Source organism: Oryctolagus cuniculus, chromosome 20 (assembly GCF_964237555.1).
Source record: "Oryctolagus cuniculus chromosome 20, mOryCun1.1, whole genome shotgun sequence".
Classification (NCBI taxonomy): Eukaryota; Metazoa; Chordata; class Mammalia; order Lagomorpha; family Leporidae; genus Oryctolagus; species Oryctolagus cuniculus.
Genome location: NC_091451.1, coordinates 20,269,747 through 20,296,428, shown reverse-complemented (window position 1 = coordinate 20,296,428; position 26,682 = coordinate 20,269,747). Strand labels below are relative to the sequence as shown.

Sequence of the window (26,682 nt, the reverse complement as noted above, 5' to 3'; positions counted from 1 at the left end):
AAATGGGCCCCTGCACCTGTATGGGAGACCCAGAAGAAGATCCTGCTCCTGGCTTTGGATTGGCCTGGCTCTGACTGTTGCAGCCATTTAGGGAGTGAACCAGCGGATGGAAGACCTCTCTTTCTGTCTCTTCCTCTCAAAATCTTTTTTAAAAAATCTTAAAAAAAAAATGCCCATACTGATATCAACAATCATGACCATTTTCCAATGGGCATGTTTTGGAAGCATGAAACAGGGACTTAAAAGTCAAAGTTTACATTTTTACATTAGTTACAGTGTGTCCATTTCTACAATGGGTCTTAGAGCTGGAAAAGAAGAAACCTGCTGGTCAGTAATCCCCTCAGGACCACGTATATAGAACGCTGCAGTGATTTCCTAAGCTTCCCCTACAGGGATGTCCAAACGAGCTCCTTGCTGCAGACATCTGCACATTTCCTCCTTCATGCTGGTTTTCCTTTCCTGCTGACTGAGGAAGTGGACACAGATTCATTTTCACAAGGTGTAGCTCCAGCTCCTACAATACTATTATCATGCTTTAATGTTTACAACTGTTCTTCAAAAGCAATCTATCACTACAGTAGGCTCAACCACTTCTAAAAATAAACTGCCTGGGTAGACTTCCCACTTAGGATCGCACTTCAAGGTCTATAAACACAGGACCAACTGAAATGATTATACTGTAACTGAAGTCAATGGCACCTGTATAATCCCCAGATGGCTTCCTTCCCCTACACAGACAACTAACCTCTTTTCTAACAATTCTCCATTGCTCAGATCTGCTGTCTCCATTATATATTATTAATTCATTCTACTTCTTACACCACTATCCATAATTTCCATGCACATATAGAAAGATGACTTCTGTTGATGTGACAATTAAGTGATGTAAGTTTTAATTATTAATGTGAGCCTAAAATCCTCCTTATTCATTCCTTTGCAATTCTAAAATATTTGTATGCACCAGCTGGGTTGTTAGCTCCTTATATAAGTTCTTTTATCAAACAGTCCTTAAGTTAGTTAACAAGTAGTTGAAGATGCTTTGGTTTTCAAGAAGAGTGGTGTTCCAAGAAGTTTGTGGTTTTTTTTTTTGTTTTTTTTGTTTTTTTTTTTGACAGGCAGAGTGGACAGTGAGAGAGAGAGACAGAGAGAAAGGTCTTCCTTTGCCGTTGGTTCACCCTCCAATGGCCGCTGCGGCCGGTGCGCTGCGGCCGGCGCACCGCGCTGATCCGATGGCAGGAGCCAGGAGCCAGGTGCTTTTCCTGGTCTCCCATGGGGTGCAGGGCCCAAGCACCTGGGCCATCCTCCACTGCACTCCCTGGCCACAGCAGAGGGCTGGCCTGGAAGAGGGGCAACAGGGACAGAATCCGGCACCCCGACCGGGACTAGAACCGGGTGTGCCGGCGCCGCTAGGCGGAGGATTAGCCTAGTGAGCTGCGGCACCGGCCAGAAGTTTTAAATGACAATAATAATGCATCACTTAACAGGTCTGTCAGAAAACTTAGAGAACAGCAGCAAGTGAAGTTAAAGAAGAAAACACAACTTCCTTTTCTCAATTTGAACTTTTATCTCTGTCCTATAATCAATCCCATCCTGATATTCACATGGAGAAGAGGTGAGGAAAGAAAGGAATTTGGCCAGACCAAACTACACCAGTAATTTAGTATTTACTTATGAGACACTAGAGCTTTGACATTATCATAACTCAAATTAAAGTAACAGGAATAGCAGATAGCATTAACCAAAAAGGACAATCTTGCTAAAGAGAACAATGTAGGACTATTAAGACTATTTCCAAAAGCTCATGGAGGGCTGGGCACTTGGCTTAGCAGTGAAAATACCAATTAAGAGACCAGCATCCTATGTTAGGTTTAATACCTGACTACATTTTTATTTATCTTTACTACTCAAAAGGCAGACTAACATGACACTCTTGTGTGAGCACATACAGAAAGAGAAAGAGAGAGAGAGAGAGAGAGAGAGAGAGAGAGAGAGAGAGAGAGAAAGAAAGAGACCTTCCAACCACTGATTCACTCCCCATCAGCCATCATCCACAGAGATGCAGATGAAGATGAGAGATCTTCTGACTACTGGTTCACTCCTCAAATGTCAGTAATAGCCAGGGCTGGGCCAGGATGAAGCCAGGAACTCCACCTGGGTGCTCTCCCATGGTGGCAGAACCTCAAGACCTTAGGCCATTATCCACTGCTTCCAGGCACATTAGCAAGAAGCTGGATTGGAAGCAGAGTAGCTGAGACTTGAAACAGCCACACTGATACAGGATGGGGGTATCCTGAGTCACAGCTTAACCTGATGTGCCACAATCCAATTCCAGCTTCACACCAATACGGGCCTGGGGAGGCAGTAGATGGTGGTTCTAGTAAACGGGTCCCTGCCACCCAAGTGGGAGACATGGACTGAATTCCTGGCTCCCAGCTCTTGCCCTCCCTGCGATTTTGGGTACATGAAGAGTGCGCCAGAGGATGGAAATTCACTGGCTCTTTCCTTCTCAAATACATTTAAAAAAATAAAAAAGAGGAAGGAAACAAATATAAAAAACTGTTCGTTTTGTGCCGTTTTTTTCCCACTTGCCATTGTCTTTACATATTATCAGCATTTTTCTGTCATTAAATATTCTTTAATGCTTGAACGTGATTCCCCAAATGTTGACTTTTGTTTCATCATGCACATCTTACGTATCATACCCTTTGCAGAATTATCCAGAATATTACTTTAAAACCAACCCTATCCAAATTAATTCATACACTGAGAATATTCCACTATCTTTCCCCTCCCCCAAAATCATCAGAAGAAAAACACTGCAAGCATTTTATTGTAAAATCCTCTTTGTGGGTAAAACCATTTCAGAGGCAACACTGGGTTTATGAAATAACTTGACTAATGGATAAAAGATATAATGCATATAAGCCTTAAAGGTAATTTGAGGGTTTGTGTATTCTAATTTGTTAACCAAGGGAAAAATGAGAAATAATGGTATGTTTTATTTCCTATTATCATAATACATTTTTAAAAACAGGATACTTAAAGGTTAAATTTACAATTTCTAATTATGAGAAATAATCCTGAGTCTCTTCAAAGTGGGGTTTCTAGGTTTTATACTGTATTACCATCTAAATGGAATGCCGTACTAATGACTACTGTATATACAGCAAAGAAAAAAAGGGTCAGTTTTGGATGGTATGTGAGAAATCCAGATTTTAATATTGTTTTTTTAGGGTGTTTTTGAATCAAGTTCCCTGGCTTTAAATTTATACTTGCTTGAATGTCCAACCCTCAACAACAGATACAATCAACAAACATGACAACAAAAAGAGGTTCACTTTCACAATTAAAGAAGTCAACATTATTTTGCCTATCCGGTTGGCAATGACATTTACCAAACTGTAATGCTTGGTGTTATCAAGAACGCAGGGGTGGGAAGTGCCTCGCCAAAAGGTAACTTGCCCAAATATTTATTTCCCTCTCAATCAGAGATCCCACAAATCTCCAACTATGTGCAAATGTGGTCTTCACTCCTATGAGTAGTAGCCCAGTGCTGATATAATCCAAATACAGCTACTAATTAACAGTTGCAGCAACAGCAAATATTTTGGGCCAATGACTGCTAACTTTTCTGAAGTAACGGATAGCCTGCTTCACACATTCATTTCCCTGAGATCAAATAACTCACTATTCACTATCTAAAACATTAACTGTTGCCTAGGTGATAAGAGTGAACTAGATAAGAGCATTGCTTTCATCCTTTTAATAATGCCAACCTTTACAAATGACTTTTACTTATTTCTAAAAAAAAAAAAAAAAAAGATACCTGCCAATGAAGAAATATGCAAAAGAGTGATATTTTTTGTTAACGAAGTATCTCATCCCCTCACTTCTCTGACCTAAATCAGGCTCAAAGCTTCATTAGGTAAACTCTAATTTCTGCTTATCTTCTAACATCTCCACACCATTTACCCAGTCCCGAAAATTACAATTCTGAAACATCAGCTGGCAGCGTACTTGTCCCCAATCCCCTGCCCCAGGTGTTCCAGCCCTCTACCTTCACCCTGGACTCCACAGTAACCTGCTGCTTCTGGTGCCCACCATTCTATGCCAGCCTGTGCAGCGATGCCTCCTAAAGTATGCAATTTCTCTACTCAAAAAATTAATGGTAGACTCTTCAATGACACAGAAAAAGGTTTAAAATAAAATAAAAACAAATGCACAGGGGCCAGCGCTACGGTGCAGCAGATTAACACCCTGGCCTGGGGCGCCAGTAACCCATATGGGCGCCAGTTCAAGTCCCAGCTGCTCCAATTCCAATCCAGCTCTCTGCTATGGCCTGCAAAAGCAGTAGAGGATGGCCCAAGTCCTTGGGCCCCTGCACCCACATGGGAGACCCGGAAGAAGCTCCTGGCTCCTGGCTTCAGATTGGCACAGCTCTGGCCGTTGCGGCCATCTGGGGAGTGAACCAGCGGATGGAAGACCTCTCTCTCTGTCTCTACCTCTCTCTGTAACTCTGTCTTTCAAATAAATAAAATAATTCTTAAAAAAAAAAAAGTGCACAGTCTAAAGCTATATACTCTAGTCTCAGTTTAAATTAAAAAAAAAAAAAAAAACCTCCACCTTGCGGCGCCGGCACACCGGGTTCTAGTCCCGGTCGGGGCGCCGGATTCTGTCCCAGTTGCCCCTCTTCCAGGCCAGCTCTCTGCTATGGCCCAGGAGTGCAGTGGAGGATGGCCCAGGTGCTTGGGCCCTGCACCCCATGGGAGACCAGGAGAAGCACTTGGATCCTGGCTCCTGCCATCGGATCAGCGCGGTGCGCCGGCTGCAGCGGCGGCCATTGGAGGGTGAACCAACGGCAAAGGAAGACCTTTCTCTCTCTGTCTCTCTCTCTCACTGTCCACTCTGCCTGTCAAAAATAAAAAAATAAAAAAAAAAAAACATGCCTGTGTGTATGTATGGGCACAAGTATGAACATAAATACATGCACCCATACATAAAAGGAATGTAAGTGCGATTAGGAAACACAATAAATGTTAAGAGCGGTTATCTCTTAATGGTAAGGCTATGGCTATTTTTTTTTACTTTCTTCTTTCTTTATTTTTTAAAGATTTATTATTTGAAAGGCAGAAGAGCCGGCGCTGTGGCATAGCGGGTAAAGCCGCAACCTGCAGTGCCGGCGTCCCATATGGGCACCAATTCGAGTCCTAGCTGCTCCACTTCCAATCCAGCTCTCTGCTATGGCCTGGGAAAGCAGTGGAGAATGGCCCAAGTCCTTGGGCTCCTGCACCCGTGTGGGAGACCTGGAAGAAGCTCCTGGCTCCTGGGTTCGGATCAGCCCAGCTCCGGCTGTTGCAGCCATTTGGGGAGTGAACCAGTGATGGAAGACCTCTCTTTCTGTCTCTCTCCCTCTCCCTCTCCAATAAATAAATCTTAAAAAAAAAAAAAAAAAAAAAAAAAAAAAAAAGCCGGCGTCGCGGCTCACTAGGCTAATCCTCTGTCTAGCGGCGCCGGCACACCAGGTTCTAGTCCCGGTCGGGGCGCCGGATTCTGTCCCGGTTGCCCCTCTTCCAGGCCAGCTCTCTGCTGTGGCCAGGGAGTGCAGTGGAGGATGGCCCAGGTGGTTGGGCCCTGCACCACATGGGAGACCAGGAAAAGCACCTGGCTCCTGGCTCCTGCCATCGGATCAGCGCGGTGCGCCGGCCGCAGCGCACTGGCGGCGGCGGCCATTGGAGGGTGAACCAACGGCAAAGGAAGACCTTTCTCTCTGTCTCTCTCTCTCACTGTCCACTCTGCCTGTCAGAAAAAAAAAAAAAAAAAAAAAAAAAAAGGCACAGTTACTGAGAGGCAGTGAAAGAGAAGAAGAGAGAGTGTCTTCCATCCCTTGGTTCACTGCCCAGATGGTGACAACGGCTGGAGCTAGGGCGATCCGAAGCCAGGAGCTTCTGCCAGGTCTCCCATGTGGGTGCAGGGGCCCAAGGACTTGGGCCATCCTCTGCTTTCCCAGGCCATAGCAAAGAGCTGGATGGGAAGTGGAGCAGCCAGGACTCAAACTGATGCCCACATGGGATGCCGGCACTGCAGGTGGCAGCTTTAACTGCTATGTCAAAGTGCTAGTCCCTATTTTATTGTTTTTAACGATTCATTAACTCATTGTTTTCAGGGGTGGGGAACATATGGCCTGTGGGCCATATAAGGCCCATGAAATCATTTGGTTTGGCCTTGCCAATGCAAACACAGGCAGGACTCAAAATTCATTAATCTATAGAAGGCTACTTTTTTTTAAAATAAAGATTTAATTTTTATTTATTTAAAGGCAGAGTTACAGAGAGAGGAGGAGAGACAGAGAGATCTTCTATCTGTTGGAAATGGCTGTAAGGCCTGGGGATGGTCCAGGCTAAAGCCATGAGCCAGGAACTCCATTCTGTTCTCCCACATGGATAGCTGAGGCCCAAGTACTTGGGTCATCATCTGTTGCCTTCTCGGGCACATCAGCAGGGAGCTGGATTGGAAGATGAGCAGCCAGGACTCAAACTGGGACTCTGATTTGGGAAGCTGGCATCGCAGCCAGCAGCCTAACCCACTGAGCTACAATGCTTGCCCCCACTTCTTTTTTTTTTTTATAATTAAATTTGTAGTAAAATCTTTTCTCATAAAGTATCTCCACCAACCACCAACAATGAATACACTTAACATTACAGTCATTAAAATACTTTTAAAGACCATTTTTGGGGCTAGCGTTATGGCACAGTGGATTAAGCAGCTGCCTGAAACGCCAACATCCCATATGAGCACAGGTTCAATTCTTGGATGCTGCATTTCTGATCCAGCTCCCTGCTAATGGCCTGGGAAAGCAGTGGAAGATGTTTGGGCCCCTGCCACACACATGGGAGACTCAAATGAAACTCCTGTCACCTGGCTTCAGCCTGGCCTAGCCCTGGCCATTGTAACCATTTGGAGAGTGAACCACTTGATGGAAGATCTATCTGTCTCTTCCTCTAACTCTGTCTTTCAAATAAACAAATAAATCTTAAAGAAAAAAAAAAAAACCAGAATACATGTTCTTAAAAAAAAATTCACATGGTTTCCATTACCAGAGTCCATCTCCTCAACTCCTAGAGCTCAAGGCCTTCTTTAGTCTGGCCCCTGTCTCCTTCCTGGTCTTTGTCCTTATTGCCCCTACTATAACCTGGGATTCTTCAGCTATACTGTAACCCAGATCCTATCACAACATGGTTCCTTCAGCACAGCTACTGCTTTCAAATTCTGCTTTGCTCCTACGTTCATTCCACCTGGGATATGCTCCCTTCCCACTTCCACTCACCAATATCCTATGGGTTCTTTAAGGTCTGTTTTTCAGTGTTCTGGAAATAGTAAATGTTACCATACCCATTTTCCTGTTCATAACAAACACCACTAATTAACTTCTCTGAAGCCCCTTCTCAAAATCCTTTTCAATTCAAAGGTCCTAGGTAACCCTGATTGGTGATAAACAAAATGAAAGTTATCTGCCATTCTTAAAGCAACCTCAAGCAAGTGCCCTCTTCTCCTCTACCTATACAGTTCTCTGAATTCTTAGGAAGCATATCTCCTCTATTTTCCATGAAGAATCATTTACTTGGGGCCAGCGCTGTGGCATAGTGGGCTAAGCCGCCACCTGTGGTGCTGGCATCCTATATGGGCACTGGTTCTATTCCCGGATGCTCCTCTTCCAACCAGCTCTCTGCTATGGCCTGGGAAACAGTGGGAGATGGCCCAAATGCTTGGGCCCTGCACCCATGTGGGAGACCCAGAGAAAGCTCCTGGCTTCTGGCTTCAGATCGAGCTCAGATCCGGCTGTTACGGTTGCCATCTGGAGAGTGAACCAGAAGATGGAAGACCTCTCTGTCTATAACTCTACCTCTCAAGCAAATAAATAAAATCTTTAAAAAAAAAAAAAAAGAATAATGTACTTGTCTTATCTCCCTTTCCCACTAGATTTTAAAGTGCACAAGGGCAGTAATTATGTCATACTCATCTTCCTATCACTACAGGGTCTTGTATGAATTAGTAATTCAAATACTTGACAGCAACTCAATAGTTGACAGGAGACTTCATTGTCATCACTAAAAATGGCTAAGTATTTGTAAACTTCTTTTTTTTTTTTTTTTTTTTTTTTTTGACAGGCAGAGTGGACAGTGAGAGAGAGACAGAGAGAAAAGTCTTCCTTTTTGCCGTTGGTTCACCCTCCAATGGCCGCCGTGGCCGGCGCGCTGCGGTCGGCGCACCGCGCTGATCCGATGGCAGGAGCCAGGTGCTTCTCCTGGTCTCCCATGGGGTGCAGGGCCATCTTCCACTGCACTTCCCTGGCCACAGCAGAGGGCTGGCCTGGAAGAGCGGCAACTGGGACAGAATCCGGCACCCCGACCGGGACTAGAACCTGGTGTGCCGGTGCCGCAAGGTGGAGGATTAGCCTAGTGAGCCGTGGCGCCGGCCTGTAAACTTTATTATAAAAACAATGAGATTATTCTCAAGGGATTAATTAGTCCAAGTTTATTTCACCAATTTAAAATTTTATTTGAGTTGCCGTCTGCAACACCAGCATCCCATATGGGCATTGGTTCCACTGCCATCTGCTCCATTTCTGATCCTGCTTCCTGTTAATGTCCTGAGAAAAGCAGCAAAGATGGCCCAAAGCCTTGGGCCCCTGTACCTATTTGAAGACTTGGAAGAAGCTCCTGGCTCTTGGCTTTGGATCAGCCCAGCTCTCTAATCCCTCAACTGGGTTGATCCCAGTTGAGGCCATTTGGGGAGTGAACCAGTGGATGGAAGCCTTCAATTTCCCTTTCTCTGTAACTCTTTCAAATAAATAAAAATAAATCTTTAAAGAAAATTTTATTTGAAAGAGAGTGACAGAGGGAACGAGAAAGAAAAAAAAAATTGGTTTTCTGTCTACTGGTTCATTCCTCAAATGCCGGCAATAGCCAAGGCTCGCCCAGGTTGAAGCCAGGAGCTGAGAACCCCATCCAGGCTTTTTATTTATTTTATTTTATTTTATTTTATTTTATTTTATTTTATTTTTTGTTTTGTTTTTTGACAGGCAGAGTGGACAGTGAGAGAGAGAGACAGAGAGAAAGGTCTTCTTTTTGCCGTTGGTTCACCCTCCAATGGCCGCCGCGGCCGGCACGCTGCGGCCAGCGCACCGTGCTGATCCGATGGCAGGAGCCAGGTACTTATCCTGGTCTCCCATGGGGTGCAGGGCCCAAGCACTTGGGCCATCTTCCACTGCACTCCCTGGCAACAGCAGAGAGCTGGCCTGGAAGAGGGGCAACCGGAAAAGAATTCGGCGCCCCGACTGGGACTAGAACCCGGTGTGCTGGCGCCACAAGGCGGAGGATTAGCCTAGTGAGCCGCGGCGCCGGCCCATCCAGGTTTTATAAGTGGGTGACAAGAACCCAAGTACTTGGGCTATCATCCACTGCCTTCCCAGGTGCATTAGTGGCCCTATTTTATCAATTTAAGCTAACATTCCTGCTTAATTTAATATGGCATTATCTAATATCACATGATAACCAACAGATTTTGAGGACACCAGCCACAGGTAAGTGACTAGATGAGAGAATTGAATCCACTTTGACGGTTTTATAACCAGGTATGCAAACTGTTGAATTAAATGGACTATCTCCTTAATTAAAAGCAACTTTTTGACCAGAGAGAAATGAAAGGACCCAGGGCATCAACAGGAAATGTTAAAGAAAAAGACAGAATGATGAAAAGGAAAACAAAAGTGTAGAGGCCAGCGCTGTGGCGCAGAGGGTTAAAGCCCCAGTCTGTAGTGCTGGCATCCCATATAAGGCACCAGTTCAAATCCCAACTGCTCCACTTCTGATCCAGCTCTCTGCTATGACCTGGGAAAGCAGCAGAAGATGGCCCAAGTCCTTGGGCCTCTCCACCCATGTGGGAGACCAGGAAGAAGCTTCTGGCTCCTGGCTTCAGATCGGCCCAGCTCTGGCCAGTGTAGCCATTTAAGGAGTGAAGCACCACATGGAAGATACCTTTCTCTCTGCCTCTGCCTCTCTGTAACTCTGCCTTTCAAATAAATAAATAAATCTTTAAAAAAAAAAGTGTAAAAATCAAGCAAAGTGGGGCCAACGTTGTGGTACAGCAGTGGGGCTGCTGCCTACACAACCAGCATCCCATGTGGGCGCCAGTTCATGTCTCACTCTGCTCTGCTTCCAACTCAGCTCCCTGCTGCTGGTCTGGCAGGGGCAGCGGAGGATGGCCCAGGTGCTTGGGCTCCTGCACCTATGTAGAATACAGGACGAGGCTCCTGGCTCCTACTTCAGCCCTGCCCAGCCCTGGCCATTACAGCCATCTGGGGAGTATATAAGCAGGTGGAAGATCTCTTTGTCTATCTCCATAATTCTTTCAAATAAATAAATAAATCTTTAAAAATAAAATCGAGGGGCCAGCGTTAAAGCACAGGGGGTAAAGCTATCACCAGTGACACCAAGCATCCCATTTGATGGCCAGTTGGAATCCTGGCTGCTCTGCTTCCAATCCAGCTCTCTGTTAATGTCCTGGAAAAGCAGCAGAAGATGGCCCCAGTGCTTGGGCCCCTGCCACCCTCGTGGGAGACCCAGATGACGCTCCTGGCTTCAGCCTGGCACAGTCCCAGTCATTTCGGCCATTTCAGGAGAGAACCTGTGAATGAAAGATCTCTCTGCCTCCCTCTCTCTATATATAACACTGACTTTCAAAAACTAAAAAAAAAAAAAAAAAAAAAAAAAAATCATCATCAAGTTAGGAAAGCAATCTGGGAAAATCACAATAATTGTATTACTTAAATCAGAAATCCAGTTCAAGAGAGGAAAAACTAGTAGTACAGTAAGACTTATGCTGCCACCTAGAGGTTAAAGGCTGGATGATTCTTGTCCATCAGGCAAGGGCTGTTGATTTAACTGTTATACAGAGAAGTAGCACTGAACAGGCCTTATAATGGAATCCAGAAAAATTACCATCGTGCCAGGCCACAAAGAATATCCAAGGTATAAGAGTTGGAGCTGGCCAGCGCCGCGGCTCAACAGGCTAATCCTCCACCTTGCGGCGCCGGCACACCGGCTTCTAGTCCCAGTCGGGGCACCGGATTCTGTTCTGGTTGCCCCTCTTCCAGGCCAGCTCTCTGCTGTGGCCAGGGAGTGCAGTGGAGGATGGCCCAAGTGCTTGGGCCCTGTACCCCATGGGAGACCAGGAGAAGCACCTGGCTCCTGCCATCGGATCAGCGCAGTGCGCCGGCCGCAGCGCGCCAGCCGTGGCAGCCATTGGAGGGTGAACCAACGGCAAAAAGGAAGACTTTTCTCTCTGTCTCTCTCTCTCACTATCCACTCTGCCTGTCAAAAAAAAAAAAAAAAAAAAAGAGTTGGAGCTATTTTCTCCCTCAATCCTTCATATACTAAAATTAAAAAAAAAAAAAACAGAGCTAATTATTCTGCAGAATTTTAGCCAAATGAGAAATAATTTCTAAATACAAGTAGCTGCTTTTTCGAAAATTGTAAGCCTAGAGGGTAGAGAAGTCTACTATAGCACAGGCTAACTTGGAAGCCTAAGTTTGTCTTTGGTACTACCACCAAAGAAAGTTGTACAGTTTCTGAAACAGACGACTTCATCTGTGTCGATGAATGGGGAACTCTCAATCTTTTTACAATAAAATGTTGCTTTTAAAAAAGTATAAGTGGTTAAACTCAGTCAAATGATGGCCCCACTGAAACGTCTAAATGAACGTACAGGATTATAAATCAGCAGAAGCAGGGCCAGTGTTATGGTTTTGCAAGTTAAGCTGCCACCTACAATGCTGGCATCCCATAGGGACACTGGTTTGTGTGTTCCGGCTGTTCCACTTCTGATCCGGCTACCTGCTAATGGACATGGAAAGGCAACAGAAGATGGCCAAAGTGCTTGGGCCCCCGCACTCACGTGGGAAAGCTGCAAGAAGCTCCTGGCTTCAGTCTGGCCCAGCCCTTGCCATTATGGCCAGCTGGGGAGTGAACCAGCAGATGGAAGGTAAGGTCTCTTTCTCTCTCCGTCTCTCCCTCTCTCTCATTGTAACTCTCAAATAAATAAATCTTTAAAAAAAATTTGCAGAAACAACTGCATATATCAAAGCAAGCTAAACTCTTTAAAGCTTCTTTAGAAAGTAATATACTCAGTGTGGTCATATTTACATAAAAGGGCACCTATAAAAAAGCCTGAAGATGTGGCTGGAGCTGCAGTGCAGTGGGTTAAGCCACAGCCTGCAGCCCCAACATGCCATATGGGTGCCAGTTTGAGTCCTGGCTGCTCCAATTTCAATCCAGCTCTCTGCTAATGTCTTGGGAAAAAGCAGCAGAAGATGGTCAAAGTGCTTGAGCCCCTGCAACCACAGAGACGCAGATGAAGCTCCTGGCTCCTGATTTTGACCTGGCCGAGCCCTGGCCGTTGTGGCCTTTTGGGGAGTGAACCAGAAGATGGAAGATCTCTTCTTCTCTGCCTCTCCCTCTCTATAACTCTGTCTTTCAAATAAATCTCTTTTTTTAAAGCCTACACATAACACCATATGTAATGCTTTCCTCCTAAGAACAGGAAGACAAGATGTCCACTCCTGCCTCTTCAATCCAACTCTACACTGGAACTGCTATTCAGGATAGTAAAGTAAGAAAACTAAAATGGCCTGGCTGTTAAGGCATCATAGGGCCTGGGTCCTGACTCCAGCTTCCTGCTAACACAGAACCTAGGAGACAGCATCTATGGTAACTCTTATGGCTGAGTTCTTGCCACACATGTGGCCTGGCTTTGGCCCAATCCTAACTGTTGCAGGCATTTAGAGAATGAGTTAGTGGATGAGAGTTCTCTCTTGTCTCTCAAAATCAAAAAAAAATAGATTTAAAAAAAAAAAAAACAAAGGTATCCAGATTGGAAATGAAGTAGAACCCTCTCTATTTGCCAATAATTCCATATATAGATCATAAGATACTAATATATGATTAGAATAAACAAACCCAGCAAAGTTACAGAACATATGATCAATATACAAAAATTAACTGAATTTCTTGACAACGAGTTAAATGAAAATGAAATCAAAACAATTTCAGGACCAAGTCTGTGGCCTAACACATACCGTTTAGGACATTCACATTGCGTATCAGAGTACCTAGGTTAGATTCCTGATCCAGCTCTCTGCTAACCCAGCTCCTGGGAGCCAGCGGTGATGACTCAAGAGGTTGGGTTCCTGCTACCTTCTGTGGAAGCCCCGGATTGCGTTCCTAGCTCTGGTGGCTTCAGCCCTTGGCTACTGTGGGCATCTTGGAAGTGAACCAGCAGATGGGAACTCTGTCTCTCAAATAAATTACAAAGTAATAACAGAACAATTCCATTTATAGTAATATTAAAAGATGGGGTATTTAGGAATAAATTTAACACATAGAGTATAACAGGTATGGTAAGAAAACTACAAGCAGGGTGTGCCCGGGGGCGGCAGCACATGCTGAGGGAACCGCCATCAGAGCCGCCATCTTGCGGAAACGAAACCAATGCCTGGCTCAGAGCGGCTGCCCGTGGGTCTCCGTGGCCGTTGTAGGTTCCAGTCGCCCACAGACATGGGGAACGTCTTCGCAAACCCCTAAGGGCCTTTTCGGCGGAAAGGAAATGTGTCCCCTCGTGGCGGGCCTGGATGCTGCGGGGAAGACGACGATGCCGGACAAGCAGAAGCTCGGGGAAACTGTGACCACCTCCCCACAGTGGGCTTCAACGTGGGGACTGTGGAGCACACGAGCGTCAGCCCCACGTGTGGGGCGTGGGCGGCCAGGCCCAGATTCGGCCGCTGCGGCACCACTACTTCCGGAACACCCAAGCCTTACTCTTTGCGGTGGCCAGCAATGACCGAGAGCGTGTGCATGAGGTGCGGGAGGAGCTCCGAGACGCGGCCCTGCTGGTGTTTGCCAACAAGCAGGGCCTCCCGAACGCCAAGACCGCGTCTGCAATCACAGACGAGCCGGGGCCACAGTCCCTCCGCCACAGGACTGGTACACTGCAGCACCAGCAGGGACGGCTCTCCGAAGGGCTGGACTAGCTGTGCAGTCAGCCCCAGAGCCAGACGCGAAGGCGCATCCCTGCCCGCGTCCGCTGACCCCTCTCCGCCCCCGCCTTCCTCTGCTTGTCGCCATAGGCTGGACGCAGGGTGCAGCGCACCACGCTATCCAGAGGCAGCCAGGTTTTTACTTAATGTAAATAGTTTGTTTCCACTGAAGCAGTTTCTGGTACCCAGTATTCCTCTTATTTTTTTTTTTTTCATTGCAAAAAGAAAACGTCCTGTTGGGTACGGAGAAGGGATTTGGGCGCATTGACGCCGGGCCTCCAGGAGCCCCTCACTGGGTTAAATTAAGAGCCAAACTGTGGCGCAGCGGGGTAATGCCGTGGCCTGAAACACCGGCATCCCACATGGGCGCCGGGTCGTGTCCCAGCTGCTCCACTTCTAATCCAGCTCCCTGCTTTGGCCAGGGAAAGCAGTATCCTTGGGCTCCTGCACCCGCGTGGGAGACCCGGAAGAAGCTCCTGGCTCCTGGCTTTGGATCCGTTGCAGCCAACTGGGGAGTGAACCAGCGGATGGAAGATCTCTCTCTCTCTCTGCCTCTCCTCTCTCCGTGTAACTGACTTGCAAATAAATATTTTTTTTAAAAAAAGAGAGAGATCCAAACTCACCTCTGCATAGTGGATCTACTGAGATCAGTCTGGTGATTGGTTTTTAACTTGAATTCAGGGAATTTTTTTTTTTAACTTAAAAAATACAAGATAAGGAGAGTACTTGAGAACATAGCAGGGGGGCCAGTGCCATGGCTCACTTGGTTAATCCTCTGCCTGCGGCGCCAGCATCTCAAATGGGCACCGGGTTCTAGTTCCGGTTGCTCCTCTTCCAGTCCAGCTCTCTGCTGTGGCCCGGGAGGGCAGTGGAGGATGGCCCAAGTGCTTGGCCCCTGCACCCACTTGGGAGACCAGGAGGAAGCACCTGGCTCTTGGCTTTGGATCGGCGTAGCTCCAGCCGTCGCGACCATTTGGGGGGGTGAACCAATGGAGGGACGACCTTTCTCTCTGTCTCTCTCTCACTGTCTAACTCTGTCTGTCGGAAGGGGAAGGGGAAGGGAACATAGCAGGGAGACTTCTTAGTGTAGGCTTGGCAGTACTGGCCTTTCTTAGTGTAGGCTTGGCAATACTGGCCTGAGTGCTGATCTACTGATTGGATCATCTGCCTGCCTACAGGAACACGAGAAATGGTGACAAAACCAACTGCAACCGTTTCTGTGTGCCTACAGTAGAGATGCCCGTGGCTTACTTGTCTTTGAGCCACCCTGAATCCCACAGCATTGTGCCTGTACTTGTGCTCACACTGACACCAGAGGGGTGGGCTGGGTGGCCACCGAGTGCTACTCTTCCCCTCAGGCCCCTTGGGAAGTGTGTGGCCAGAGCACAGCCTGTGGTTCCCAGCACCCACTTGCTCACATTCTTGCTCAGACACGTTGGCAGGATGTCAGGGGTCTCGCCAGAAGAGCTGGGAGATGGCCAGTTCCAGAGCCAAACCCCATGGAAGCACCCCCATCTCTATGTATGAAAATAGCTTTTTCTCCCTCAGAGTACAAGGGTCTGATCTGCCATCATAAACACCCAAGAACTGGAACTTTTTAATTTATCCCGGAGAATACCTCAGAACTCTTGTTCGGTGTCTGGGACTGCTTACTGCTTTCAATATATGATTAGTGAGTAATCAACTGTTTTGCATATTAGTTTTCAGTTTTCATTTTGACAAACAAGCACTATAATTGTAGCTATTAGAATAAAAAGTCTTTATTGAAAAAGAGAAAACTGGGGCTACTGTTGTCACACAGCAAGTAAAGTTGCCCCCTGCAACGCCAGCACCCTGTGTAGAGTTCTGGTTTGAGTCCTGGCTTCTCTGCTTCTGATCAGGCTTCTTCCTAATGAATCTACAAAGGCAGCAGAGGATGGCCCCAGTACCTGGGTCCCTGCCACCCATGTGGGAGACCAGGATGGAGTTCCTGGCTCCTGGCTTCCAACTGGCCCAGACCTAGCTGTTGCGGCCATTTAGGAAGTAACCAACAGATGGAAGGTATTTCTCTGTCTCTCCCTCTCTGTCACTCTGGCTTTCAAATAAATAATTTTTTTAAAAAAAGAAAACCACAAAACATTAGCAGCATTAATTTTTTCCTTTAATTTTTATTTGAGAGGCAGAAAGAGCCTGACAATACAAAGAGCACTGCCATCTACCAACTCACTCCCTAAATACACCACGCACCAGCTAGAAGAAGCCAGGAATCAGAAACCCAATCCAAGTCTCCAAGTGGGTGGCAGGAACCCAAATACTAAAGCCATCACCACTCTCTCCCAGGATGCGCGCTAGCAGGAAACTGGAGTCAGGAGTGTAGCTCACATCATACCCAGGTACTCTGATAAGGGAATCTCAATTGGTATCCTAATTGTTCAAAGGTTCATCCTGGATTTAATATCTTTAAGAAATTAAAGAAGATCTAAATAAATGGACAGATATACCATGTTTGTAGATTGTCTTAATATTATTTTGATGGCAGCATTCCCCAAATTATATATTCTTTGTAGCAACTGACAAGATAAAATTTATAAAGAAATTGAAGGGACCTAGAATAGCCAAAACAATCTTGAAAAAGAACTAAGCTGGAAAATTCACACATCACATATCCCAATTTTAAGACTTACCACAAAGCTACAGTAATCAAGATAGTGAGGGAATGGTCTGAGAATATGCACACAGGGTCAGCACTGTGGCACAGAGCAGATTAAGCCACCACTTGCAATGCCTATATCCCACATGGGTGCCAGTTTGTTTCCTAGACATTTCAAATTTCCAATCCAGCTCTCTGCTAATGTGCCTGGGAAAGCAGTAGTGGATGGCCCAAGTACCTGGGCTCCTGCTACCCATGTGGGAGACCCAGATGAAGCACCTGGATTCTGGCTTCAGCCTGGCCCAGCCCTGAACATTGTGGCTAGCTGGGGTATGAACCAGCGACTGGAAAATCTCTTTCCCCCTCCTTTTTCTGTGTTTCAAATAAATAAATAAATCTTTAGATTAAAAGAATACACATACAGGGCCGGCACCGCGGCTCAATAGGCTAATCCTCCACCTAGCGGCGCCGGCACACCGGGTTCTAGTCCTGGTCGGGGTGCCGGATTCTGTCCCGGTTGCCCCTCTTCCAGGCCAGCTCTCTGCTGTGGCCCGGGAAGGCAGTGGAGGATGGCCCAAGTGCTTGGGCCCTGCACCCCATGGGAGACCAGGAGAAGTACCTGGCTCCTGCCATCGGATCAGCGCGGTGCGCTGGCTGCAGCGCGCCAGCTGTGGCGGCCATTGGAGGGTGAACCAACGGCAAAAGGAAGACCTTTCTCTCTCTCTCTCTCACTGTCCACTCTGCCTGTCCAAAAAAAAAAAAAAAAAAAAAAATACACATACAGATAAATGAAACAGAATTGAGATTCCAGAAATAAACTCTCACATTTATGGTCAGTTAATTTTCAACAAGAATGCCAAGAATCCCTAGCTCATGTTTTATGTAAAAGTTAAAGTGAATCAAAGATCCAAATATAAAAGCTAAAACTATAAAACTCATAAAAGAAATCAGTCATATATTTATGTATTTTTAAGATTTATTTATTTATTTGAAAGTCAGAGTTACAGAGAGAGAGGAGAGGCAGAGAGAGAGAGAGAGAGAGAGAGGTCTTCCATCCACTGGTTCACTCCCCAACTGGCTGCAATGGCCAGAGATAAACCCGTGTGGGAGATCTGGAAGAAGCTCCTGGCTCCTGGCTTCAGATCGGGGCAGCTCCAGTTGTTGTGGCCAACTAGGGAGTGTCTCTTTCTCTCTCTCTCTCTGCCTCTTCTCTCTGTGTAACTCCAACTTTCAAATAAATAAATAAATAAATCTTTTTAAAAAAACAGGCAAAGGATCTGAACAGGCAGTTCTCAAAAGAAGATAAACACCTGGCCAGTAAGTGATGAAAACATGCTCAACATCATTATTAGGCAAATGGGCATCTAAAGCACAATGAGATACTATTAATTTTTTTAAAGGAACAGTAACAAATATAGTCAAAGTTGTGGCAAAACTTGAACCATCATACACTGCTGACAGGAATGTAAAATGTTTCAGCCAATTTGGAAAACAGTCTGATGGTTTCTCAAAAGGTCAGATATAGAGTTACTACATGACCCAGAAATTGTACATGAATGTTCACGGCAACACTATTCTTACTAGCCAAACAGTGTAAACTATGCAAATGTCCATCAACTGATGGATAAATGCATTGTGATATAGCTTACAATGGAATATTATTCAGCTACTAAAAGAAATAAAGCATAATATAACTGAAGCTAAAACATAATTGAGCATTGGTAACATTGCATTAAGTGAAAGAACCTAGTCACAACAGACACACAGTGTATGATTCATGTCATGTATGCAATGTCAGACTAGGCACACTTCATTTAAATTCAGAGACACACACAGTAGACTACGAGCGGCCAAGCCCTGAGTATGGAGAGAAATGGGATGACTGCTAATGGGTATGAATTCCTTTTGGGGTAACAGCTGCACACTTCTGTGACTATAAAACCATTGAATTGCACAGTATAAATAGGTAAACTAAAGGGTATGTAAATTACATCTCCAAACTATTATAAAAAAGGAAGAGCAAATGTATCAGAGTCCTAAGTTTTGCCCTACTTTCATATGACATAATCCTCTTCTTGCCCAGTTTTCACACTCTATTTTAAACTATTTTCAAGATAATCAGTAAGAAGGTTATTTGCATGACTCTTAAAAAGGTTTATAACCTTCAGACAAGGGAAAAAGTCAGATAAGGGTAAGAAAAGCTGAGAATCGATATTCAATAGGTCTTAAGAATAAAAGAAGCAAAAAAAAAAAAGAATAAAAGAAGCAATATTCTGTTGCTTGACCCACAGGGCAAAATCAGAATCATGCCTAGGTCATAATAGTGACAGAGTAGAATTCAAGTAGGAAGTAAAACCAAATTATTATCAACAAGAGTCACATTATATTTACTTTGTGTGGTTAATCATTCACCGTGATAAGAGAAAATTCCATACATCACATGACCTTCAAATGCTATTTCTCATCACTACAACATCACAAAAAGAACAAACCCAAGAAATACCCCTATTTTCAGTTTTAAACTGATGGATTTCATTACAAAAGTTCTGTCACTGGGGGCCAGGGCTGTGGTATAGCATGTAAAGCTGCTACCTGCAGTGCGGCATCCCATATGGGTGTCGGTTCAAGACCTGGCTGTTCCACTTCCAATCTAGCTCTCTGCTGTAGCCTGGGAAAGCAGTAGAAGATGGCCCAAGTGCTTGGGCCCCTGCACCTGCATGGGAGACCTGGAAGAAAACTCTGGGCTCCTGGCTTTGGATCAGCTCAGCTCCGGCCTTTGTGGCCTTCTGGAGATAAACCAGCAGATAGAAGACCTCTCTCTCTGCCTCTGCCTCTCCATAACTATGCCTTTCGAATAAATAAATAAATATTTTTAAAAAATTCTGTCATTTCATCTAAAGGTATCAACAGTTGATAATTCAGTCAGCAAGTACACATTGCACACTTACTATTTACTAGGTACCCTTTGGGCTACAAAGGCAGCCCAAAAATATAATTTGGACTTCAAAAAAAAATTTTTTTTAAGATTTAGTTGCATTTATTTGACAGGCAGAGTTACAGAGAGGCAGAGGCAGAGAGAGAGGTCTTCCATCCACTGGTTCACTCCCTAGACAGCCATGACGGCCAGAGCCATGCCAATCTAAAGCCAGGAGCCAGGAGCTTCTTTTGCGTCTCCCACGTGGGTGCAGGGGTCCAAGGACTTGGGCCATCTTCTACTGCTTTCCCAGGCCATAGCAGAGAGCTGGATCGGAAGAGAAGCAGACAGGACAGGACTAGAACTGGCGCCCATATGGGATGCTGGCGCTTCAGGCCAAGGGCGTTAATTCACTGCACCACAGTGCTGGCCCCTGGACTTCAAAATGTTATAGTCAATCCCAGGAGTAAGACACATACCAAAAATCTCCCTGAAGAATGGTTAAAGTGTCTTACAAATGAAACAAAGAGCTCTAGGAGCAATTAACAAGGCCAGGAGAGAGAGAGCTCACTTTCAGATCAGGAATGAAAAAGAAATTCTGATGACTACTGACAGTGGGCTTTCTCAGAAAAAGGAATAGCATTAACAGAACTCAGGAGATGGGGAAGTGTTCCAGACGAAGTATTTCAAGTGGGAATAGTAGTGGTGCTTCTGTAGCAGATAAGTAAGTATGAAGGCTAGAGATTAAGTAAGGGCACAATGTAGAGGATTCTGAGTGCCATGCTAAGGAATCTAAATATTATCACGGGGGTAATGACGTACTACCAATGACTTAGAAGCAAATGGTATTGTAACTTGCTGTGTACCGTAACACCAGCCCTAGTAAATGGTAGTAGAGAAACTAATCTCACAGTAGTAAACAAGATGAACTGGAATGGGGTAGCTGAAAGAGTAACCAGTTAGAAAGTGACTACAATAGTTCTCGTAAATAAGGAAGGACACTGAACTTAGATGGAAATGTATGTAAATAGAATTCTTTATATACAAGGGCAGAAGTTTTACTACTTCTATATATTTCAAAGGAATTTCATATAAATTAACTTCTCAAATCAAGCTAAGGGGCACCTATCATTTGAGAGGTTATAAATGCATTCCAAAAATCAGTGTATCAAAAGGGTTGTGAGGCATAACCATGGACCACATCGAAGGGTAAATTTCATCTTCCAAAAGACACAATCAAGTTACTATCAGCTCTAAGGGCTTACCTGATCTCTACACTAACATTTAACAGCGCTCTTGGGATGTGACGAACAATCATGTTTAGAGGACAAATATTTTTTGCATTTTTTTTTCTTTCCATCATCATTAAGAGTGTAGATATTTGCATGAAAACAGGATAACTGGTCTTTGGGGATTCATGAGATCCTACTGCTTATTTTTCATACATGTCATCCTCTCAATTAATGCAAGAAAGAGGATTGAGACATTGAAGTACCAGATTAGGGTGTCAAGTAAAAGCCAACCCCTAGAGTAGATGACAAAAAAAAAATCTTGTTTTTATGCAAATATGCTATACACAATAAAGTGACTGTATCCCAGAAGTCCAATACATATCAATGTAATTATTTCTAATTCTACCTTTAAAGCCTATTTTCTTGATGTCAGCTAACTTTCCTATGGTCAGTGAAAACTGTAGCCAGCTACAAAGACTTGCTATAGAGGTTGAAATGAGGCTGCAATTTGAACTAGAAGATAATTTTGAAAATCTCAGTGTTGCTCATGGGACTTATCCAGCAGAAACAGTAATTCCTATTATACAATTTAAGGTAGCTAGGTTAGTTAGCTTCAAATCTCCACCCAACACCTTAACTTCTAGAAATACAAACAATTAATGGTAGTAATGGCTAATCTTGTAGATTAAAAAACAAAACCAAAAAAATTATCACGTCTTTGATTCTGTGAAAAGCCATTAAAATAGACTGTACTGATGTTTAAAGGAATTGACTCATTACTCTGAGAACTGAAAAATAAAGAGAATCATTTATCCTGTTGTTTCAAGAGGAACAGCTTTCAAGGTAACTGAATAGTTGATAGGATCAAGTTTGTCACAGAAAAATTCTAGCCAATAAGGAAAGACAGAATTAGAATATCATCATCTTGCAATCTATAATAAAATCGTGAATCTAGACAGTGCAAAGGCTGCTACTCTGGGGGTACGGCTGATAAGAGAATTTTACAGTGAATAGATTAGGCTGATAATACCTTTGTTAGCTATTAACATTACATCGTAAAAAAGCAAGATATCCCCGATCAATGTAAACAATAACACATACAAAATTTTTCTGCCAAAATGAAAATGAAAATCAAGCCTACATCTATGCAAGCATCGAGCTCTAACTACCAGGAAATAAAATGGGATTGACTACATAGCAAGCACTACCACTGGGATGTAATCAACAAAATCCAGAATGTGAGAAAATCTATAGAGCATGACTAGGTTTAATAAACAATAAGGGAAAAGAAAAGGTAGGTGGAATTAAGACTGAAAAAGACTTAAGAGATATATCAAACAGTATTGGAAACTTTTTTAGATCCTGACTCAAACACATCAACTGGATGAAGACTTTTTTTTTTTCTTGACAAGCAGAGTTAGATAGTGAGAGAGAGAGAGAGAGAGAGAGAGAGAGAGAGAAAGGTCTTCCTACCGTTGGTTCATCCCCCAAATGGCCGCTACAGCTGACGCGCTGCACCAATCCGAAGCCAGAAGCCAGGTGCTTCCTCCTATGCGGTGCAGGGCCCAAGCACTTGGGCCATCCTCCACTGCACTCCTGGGCTACAGCAGAGAGCTGGCCTGGAAGAGGAGCAACCGGGACAGAACCACAGAACTGGCGCCCCAAATGGGACTAGAACCCGGGGTGCCAGCACCGCAGGTGGAGGATTAGCTTAGTGAGCCGTGATGCAGGCTAGGATGAAGACATTTTTAAGCAATCAGGGAAATTTGAACTCTGATTGGCTCTATTTGATGAAATCAAGCTACTTTATTAAACATTTTTAGAACACAATAAAGGAATTACTGTACGTTTTTGACAGAGTCCCTATTTTTAGGTAACACAAATGCAGTTTATCAGGCAATGAAGTAATATATGTGGATTTACTTTAAAATAACTGTATGAGATTGATTATTGAAGCTGGGTCATGGGAACATGAAGTCATTCTGTTGTTTTTCGCTTTGGTATATATTTAAAATTTTTCATAATAAAAAGTGGGAATAAATACTTCATTACTTTTCTCATTAGGAAAGCAGAAAAAGAGAAACTAATCAGAGAGAACAATTTCAGCTACAACTAATTAGAAATAATACACCTGGGCCGGCGCCGCGGCTCACTAGGCTAATCCTCCGCCTAGCGGCGCCGGCACACCGGCTTCTAGTCCCGGTCAGGGCGCCGGATTCTGTCCCGGTTGCCCCTCTTCCAGGCCAGCCCTCTGCTGTGCCAGGGAGTGCAGTGGAGGATGGCCCAGGTGCTTGGGCCCTGCACCCCATGGGAGACCAGGATAAGCACCTGGCTCCTGCCATCGGATCAGCGCGGTGCGCCGGCCGCGGCGGCCATTGGAGGGTGAACCAACGGCAAAGGAAGACCTTTCTCTCTGTCTCTCTCTCTCACTGTCCACTCTGCCTGTCAAAAATAAAAAATAATAATAAAAAAAAAAAGAAATAATACACCTGGCAAATACATTTGCTATGGTAGACTCTTTTTGCTATAATAAGCAAAACATTTATCTCATTAAAAATTGACACAGATAAAAGATTGGTCATTATGATTATTACAGCATTTATTATCCAAAGTTAGAAGCAAAATCAAGGAATTTTAAACTATACAGACTTTGCATTCATGAATTTAATAGTCAAATATTTGCCTCTTTATTATACCCTAAAGGTCCATGACATACATGGTTATTAGTCATTTTGCCAAGATATAAACTTTAATCACAAGAAATAAAATCACCAGTATTCAGAAGAGAGTTAGGGAACCCAGCAGACAACCTAACAACCTTATATCAAAGAAGTTTATTGTTTTCTATGTCTTGATTCAAGAAATTATTAAAAACTGTTTCTTGGTAAAAGAAAGCCAATTGCTGTTGATAGAAGTAATGGAAATAAAGAAAAGATACAGAGGGCTAAAGAAGTGATGATTTATTAGTGAAAACCTAGGCATTTTAAATTTTAAAATGAAAATTTGAATTTGCCTGTAAATTTTATCAGTGATGTAAACAAATATACTAAATGTAAATAAACAAGAAAAAACCAACTTATCAAACTATGTGGGATTGCTACAAACCTAAATTTTTCATGAACACTACAAACTATAGTAGCACTCTCAAAATGTTGATTTATGAAGGTCTCAGAAGATACCCTTTGAGAATAGGCTATAATCACTATATTTACATTTAGTATTTTGTTTTTCAATTACAAAGTGAGAATTTTCTATAAATTTTCTCCAATTTTATAATGAACATACTATAAGAAAGTATACAATTTATAAGGGAATGACTTTAAACTAAAATAATGGAGAACAGAAAGATATAAATGGAAAATGTTAAAGCATTACTCATGGGGCCGGCGCCGTGGCTCACTTGGTTAATCTTCCACCTGTGGCGCCAGCATCCCATATGGACACCAGGTTCTAGTCCCGGTTGCTCCTCTTCCAGTCCAGCTCTCTGCTGTGGCCCGGGAGGGCAGTGGAGGATGGCCCAAGTGCTTGGGCCCTGCACCGCATGGGAGACCAGGAAGAAGTACCTGGCTCTTGGCTTCGGATTGGTGTAGCTCCGGCCATAGCGGCCATTTGGGGGGTGAACCAACAGAAGGAAGACCTTTTTCTCTGTCTCTCTATAACTCTGTCAAATAAATAAAAAAAAATAATAATAATTCTTAAAAAAAGCATTACTCATAGCAGCAGGTATGTTTTAGTCTGTTGTATAGCCCTTCCTTTGTCATTTGGGTCAGACTAGCCCTTCTAGTCTACAGCTGCATCCAGGACCCAGGATGGTCCAGCCAAGTGCTCCAGGCCACCAGGCCAAGCAACTGGTCCAAGGGTGCATTTGTGAGCCAAGACAGAACACAGTTGAGTCTTCCCCGGGAACTGTTTTTTTGGGGTGGGGAGGGAATACTCAGAAAAAGACATTCTTTGTTTCCTTTGGAATCATTATATTTAAAGACACATAAACTGCAGTTCTTTCCTCAGTGCCAGGAAAAAGCTACCTGCAGCAGCAAAGAATGTGACTCACGCACAAGTGAGGCAAAGCTTTAAGACGAACAAAAGCACACCCACTCGTATCAGTAAGTCATGGATCTACAGCCTCAGGCCTATTTCTGTCCCTGGACTTTAAAACTATGCAAACTAAGAAATAATAAAGTCTCTCTTCTGTTTGAGCTCATCTGTGTCAACATTCTATTGCTTAAAACGTACTGCAGTGAGACATAGTGTCTAGTAAGTCCAGTTATTATTCCAGCATACTTATCATAAAAGATAGACTTTAAATTACATTGACTTCTTACCTTCAGAACACTTTCCTTTATTTAATAAAGACATTTTCTGAATTATAACTAGAACTCATCCTGGAATGTGCAACATATAGCCCTGAATAAATGGGATCTGGGTACTCACACTCATCCAGTCCCAGCTGATAGGCCAGGTTCTGTAGGCCTCGTACCTTCTCCATCAAATTAGCCGTGGTGAGGCTTCCCAGTTCTGAAACAGAATCATTTATTTCAATACTATTTCTTCCTACTATCTTCTAGTAATATTTCATTTGGGTTGGGAATATTTTTCAAGCTTAATTTTTTTTTTACTTTTTAAAAATGGGTTCCTTAAATATTTATTTACTGATTTACTTATTTATTTATTTGAGGCAGAAAGGGAGAGAGAGAGAAATCTCCCATTTGCTAGTTCATTCCCCAAACACCTGCAACGGCTGTGGTTGGGTCAGGCCTAAGCTGGGGACTGAGAACTCAATCTGTACTTCCCACATGGGTAGCAGGGGCTCACATACTTGAGATACCACACACTGTCCCCACAGTGTGCATCCTGGCAAGAAGCTGGAGCCAGAATTTGAACCTTGGACTCTAATACAGAATGTGGATATGCCAAGCAGCATGTTAACTACTACATAAATGTCTGCCTTCAAGCTTAATTTCTATTGAATAAGTAGAAAATGGGTTCTTACACTTTCTCCAATCTTATACGCACATACATACACACAAAATCAGTGAATTTTTACACTATTGCAGAGTGTCTCAGATGAGCTTACCCACTTAATAAGGAAAGCACAAGTACAATAATAAATGAAGTGTTTTACCCTAAAGAGCCTTTTATTCCATTCATTTAGTCTATTACACAAAATGAGTGTATCATTAAAATATAAAACTTTGTATGACTTGACATAGCATTGAGAAAGCCTTGCTGACAGATCTCTATCTTGCAAAATTATATCTTGTCATTATATATTATCCTGTCAATATACACTATATCCTTTGTCATTTATAAGTCACAATTATTTCAATAACAATAAAACAGCAACAATATGCTTACTATTCCCCATTTCCATGAGTTTAGAAAACAAAGCCTAAATATAAATACATATTTTCCCTTCAGAGAGTATACCTAAAATAACAACTTACCTCCCCAGATTTTCATTTAAATAACACTTAATTCTTTTTAAGTTTAAGACACAAGTCAATTTAAATGAAACATACTGGTATTACCCTTAACGAAAAATTTAAAGTTTCTCTAGGAAATACACACTGATAGGGTGTTATATAAATACTATTTCACACATTAGAACAATGAACCTTTTAGATGTCCTTGAAACTTAATTTTTCCATGGGTAGAGGAAGGGATCTACGTTTCAGCATTTCACACAGAACAATGAATTACTTCTGAAATCAAATAAAGGTTTTTTTCTCCCATTTATCATGCTGCAGTCATTATCTATATCTGGCATAAGCAAGCCTTCCTGATCTGTTCAGCTGCTTAAATAGTTCAAGAATCCTGG

The 26,682-nt window shown here is 43.6% G+C and overlaps 1 protein-coding gene and 1 pseudogene across 4 annotated transcripts in view; one reads left to right on the top strand and one right to left on the bottom strand.

Annotated features, from left to right (window-relative positions):
- The window catches only part of LIN52 (lin-52 DREAM MuvB core complex component), a 116,692-nt gene that overhangs the window by 74,925 nt on the left and 15,085 nt on the right, over window positions 1-26,682 (bottom strand). For 2 of the 4 annotated variants that reach the window (XM_008272055.4, XM_051826263.2), the window contains exon 5: window positions 25,296-25,379. In XM_008272055.4, the coding sequence (XP_008270277.1) occupies window positions 25,296-25,379 (84 nt within the window). Of the gene's footprint in view, window positions 1-14,152; window positions 15,196-15,225; window positions 17,946-23,428; window positions 24,526-25,295; window positions 25,380-26,682 lie in introns of those variants that run through there. The other 2 variants (XR_011384923.1, XM_070065268.1) reach the window with 2 other exon arrangements.
- On the top strand, window positions 13,611-14,089 carry LOC100342233 (ADP-ribosylation factor 1 pseudogene; annotated as a pseudogene).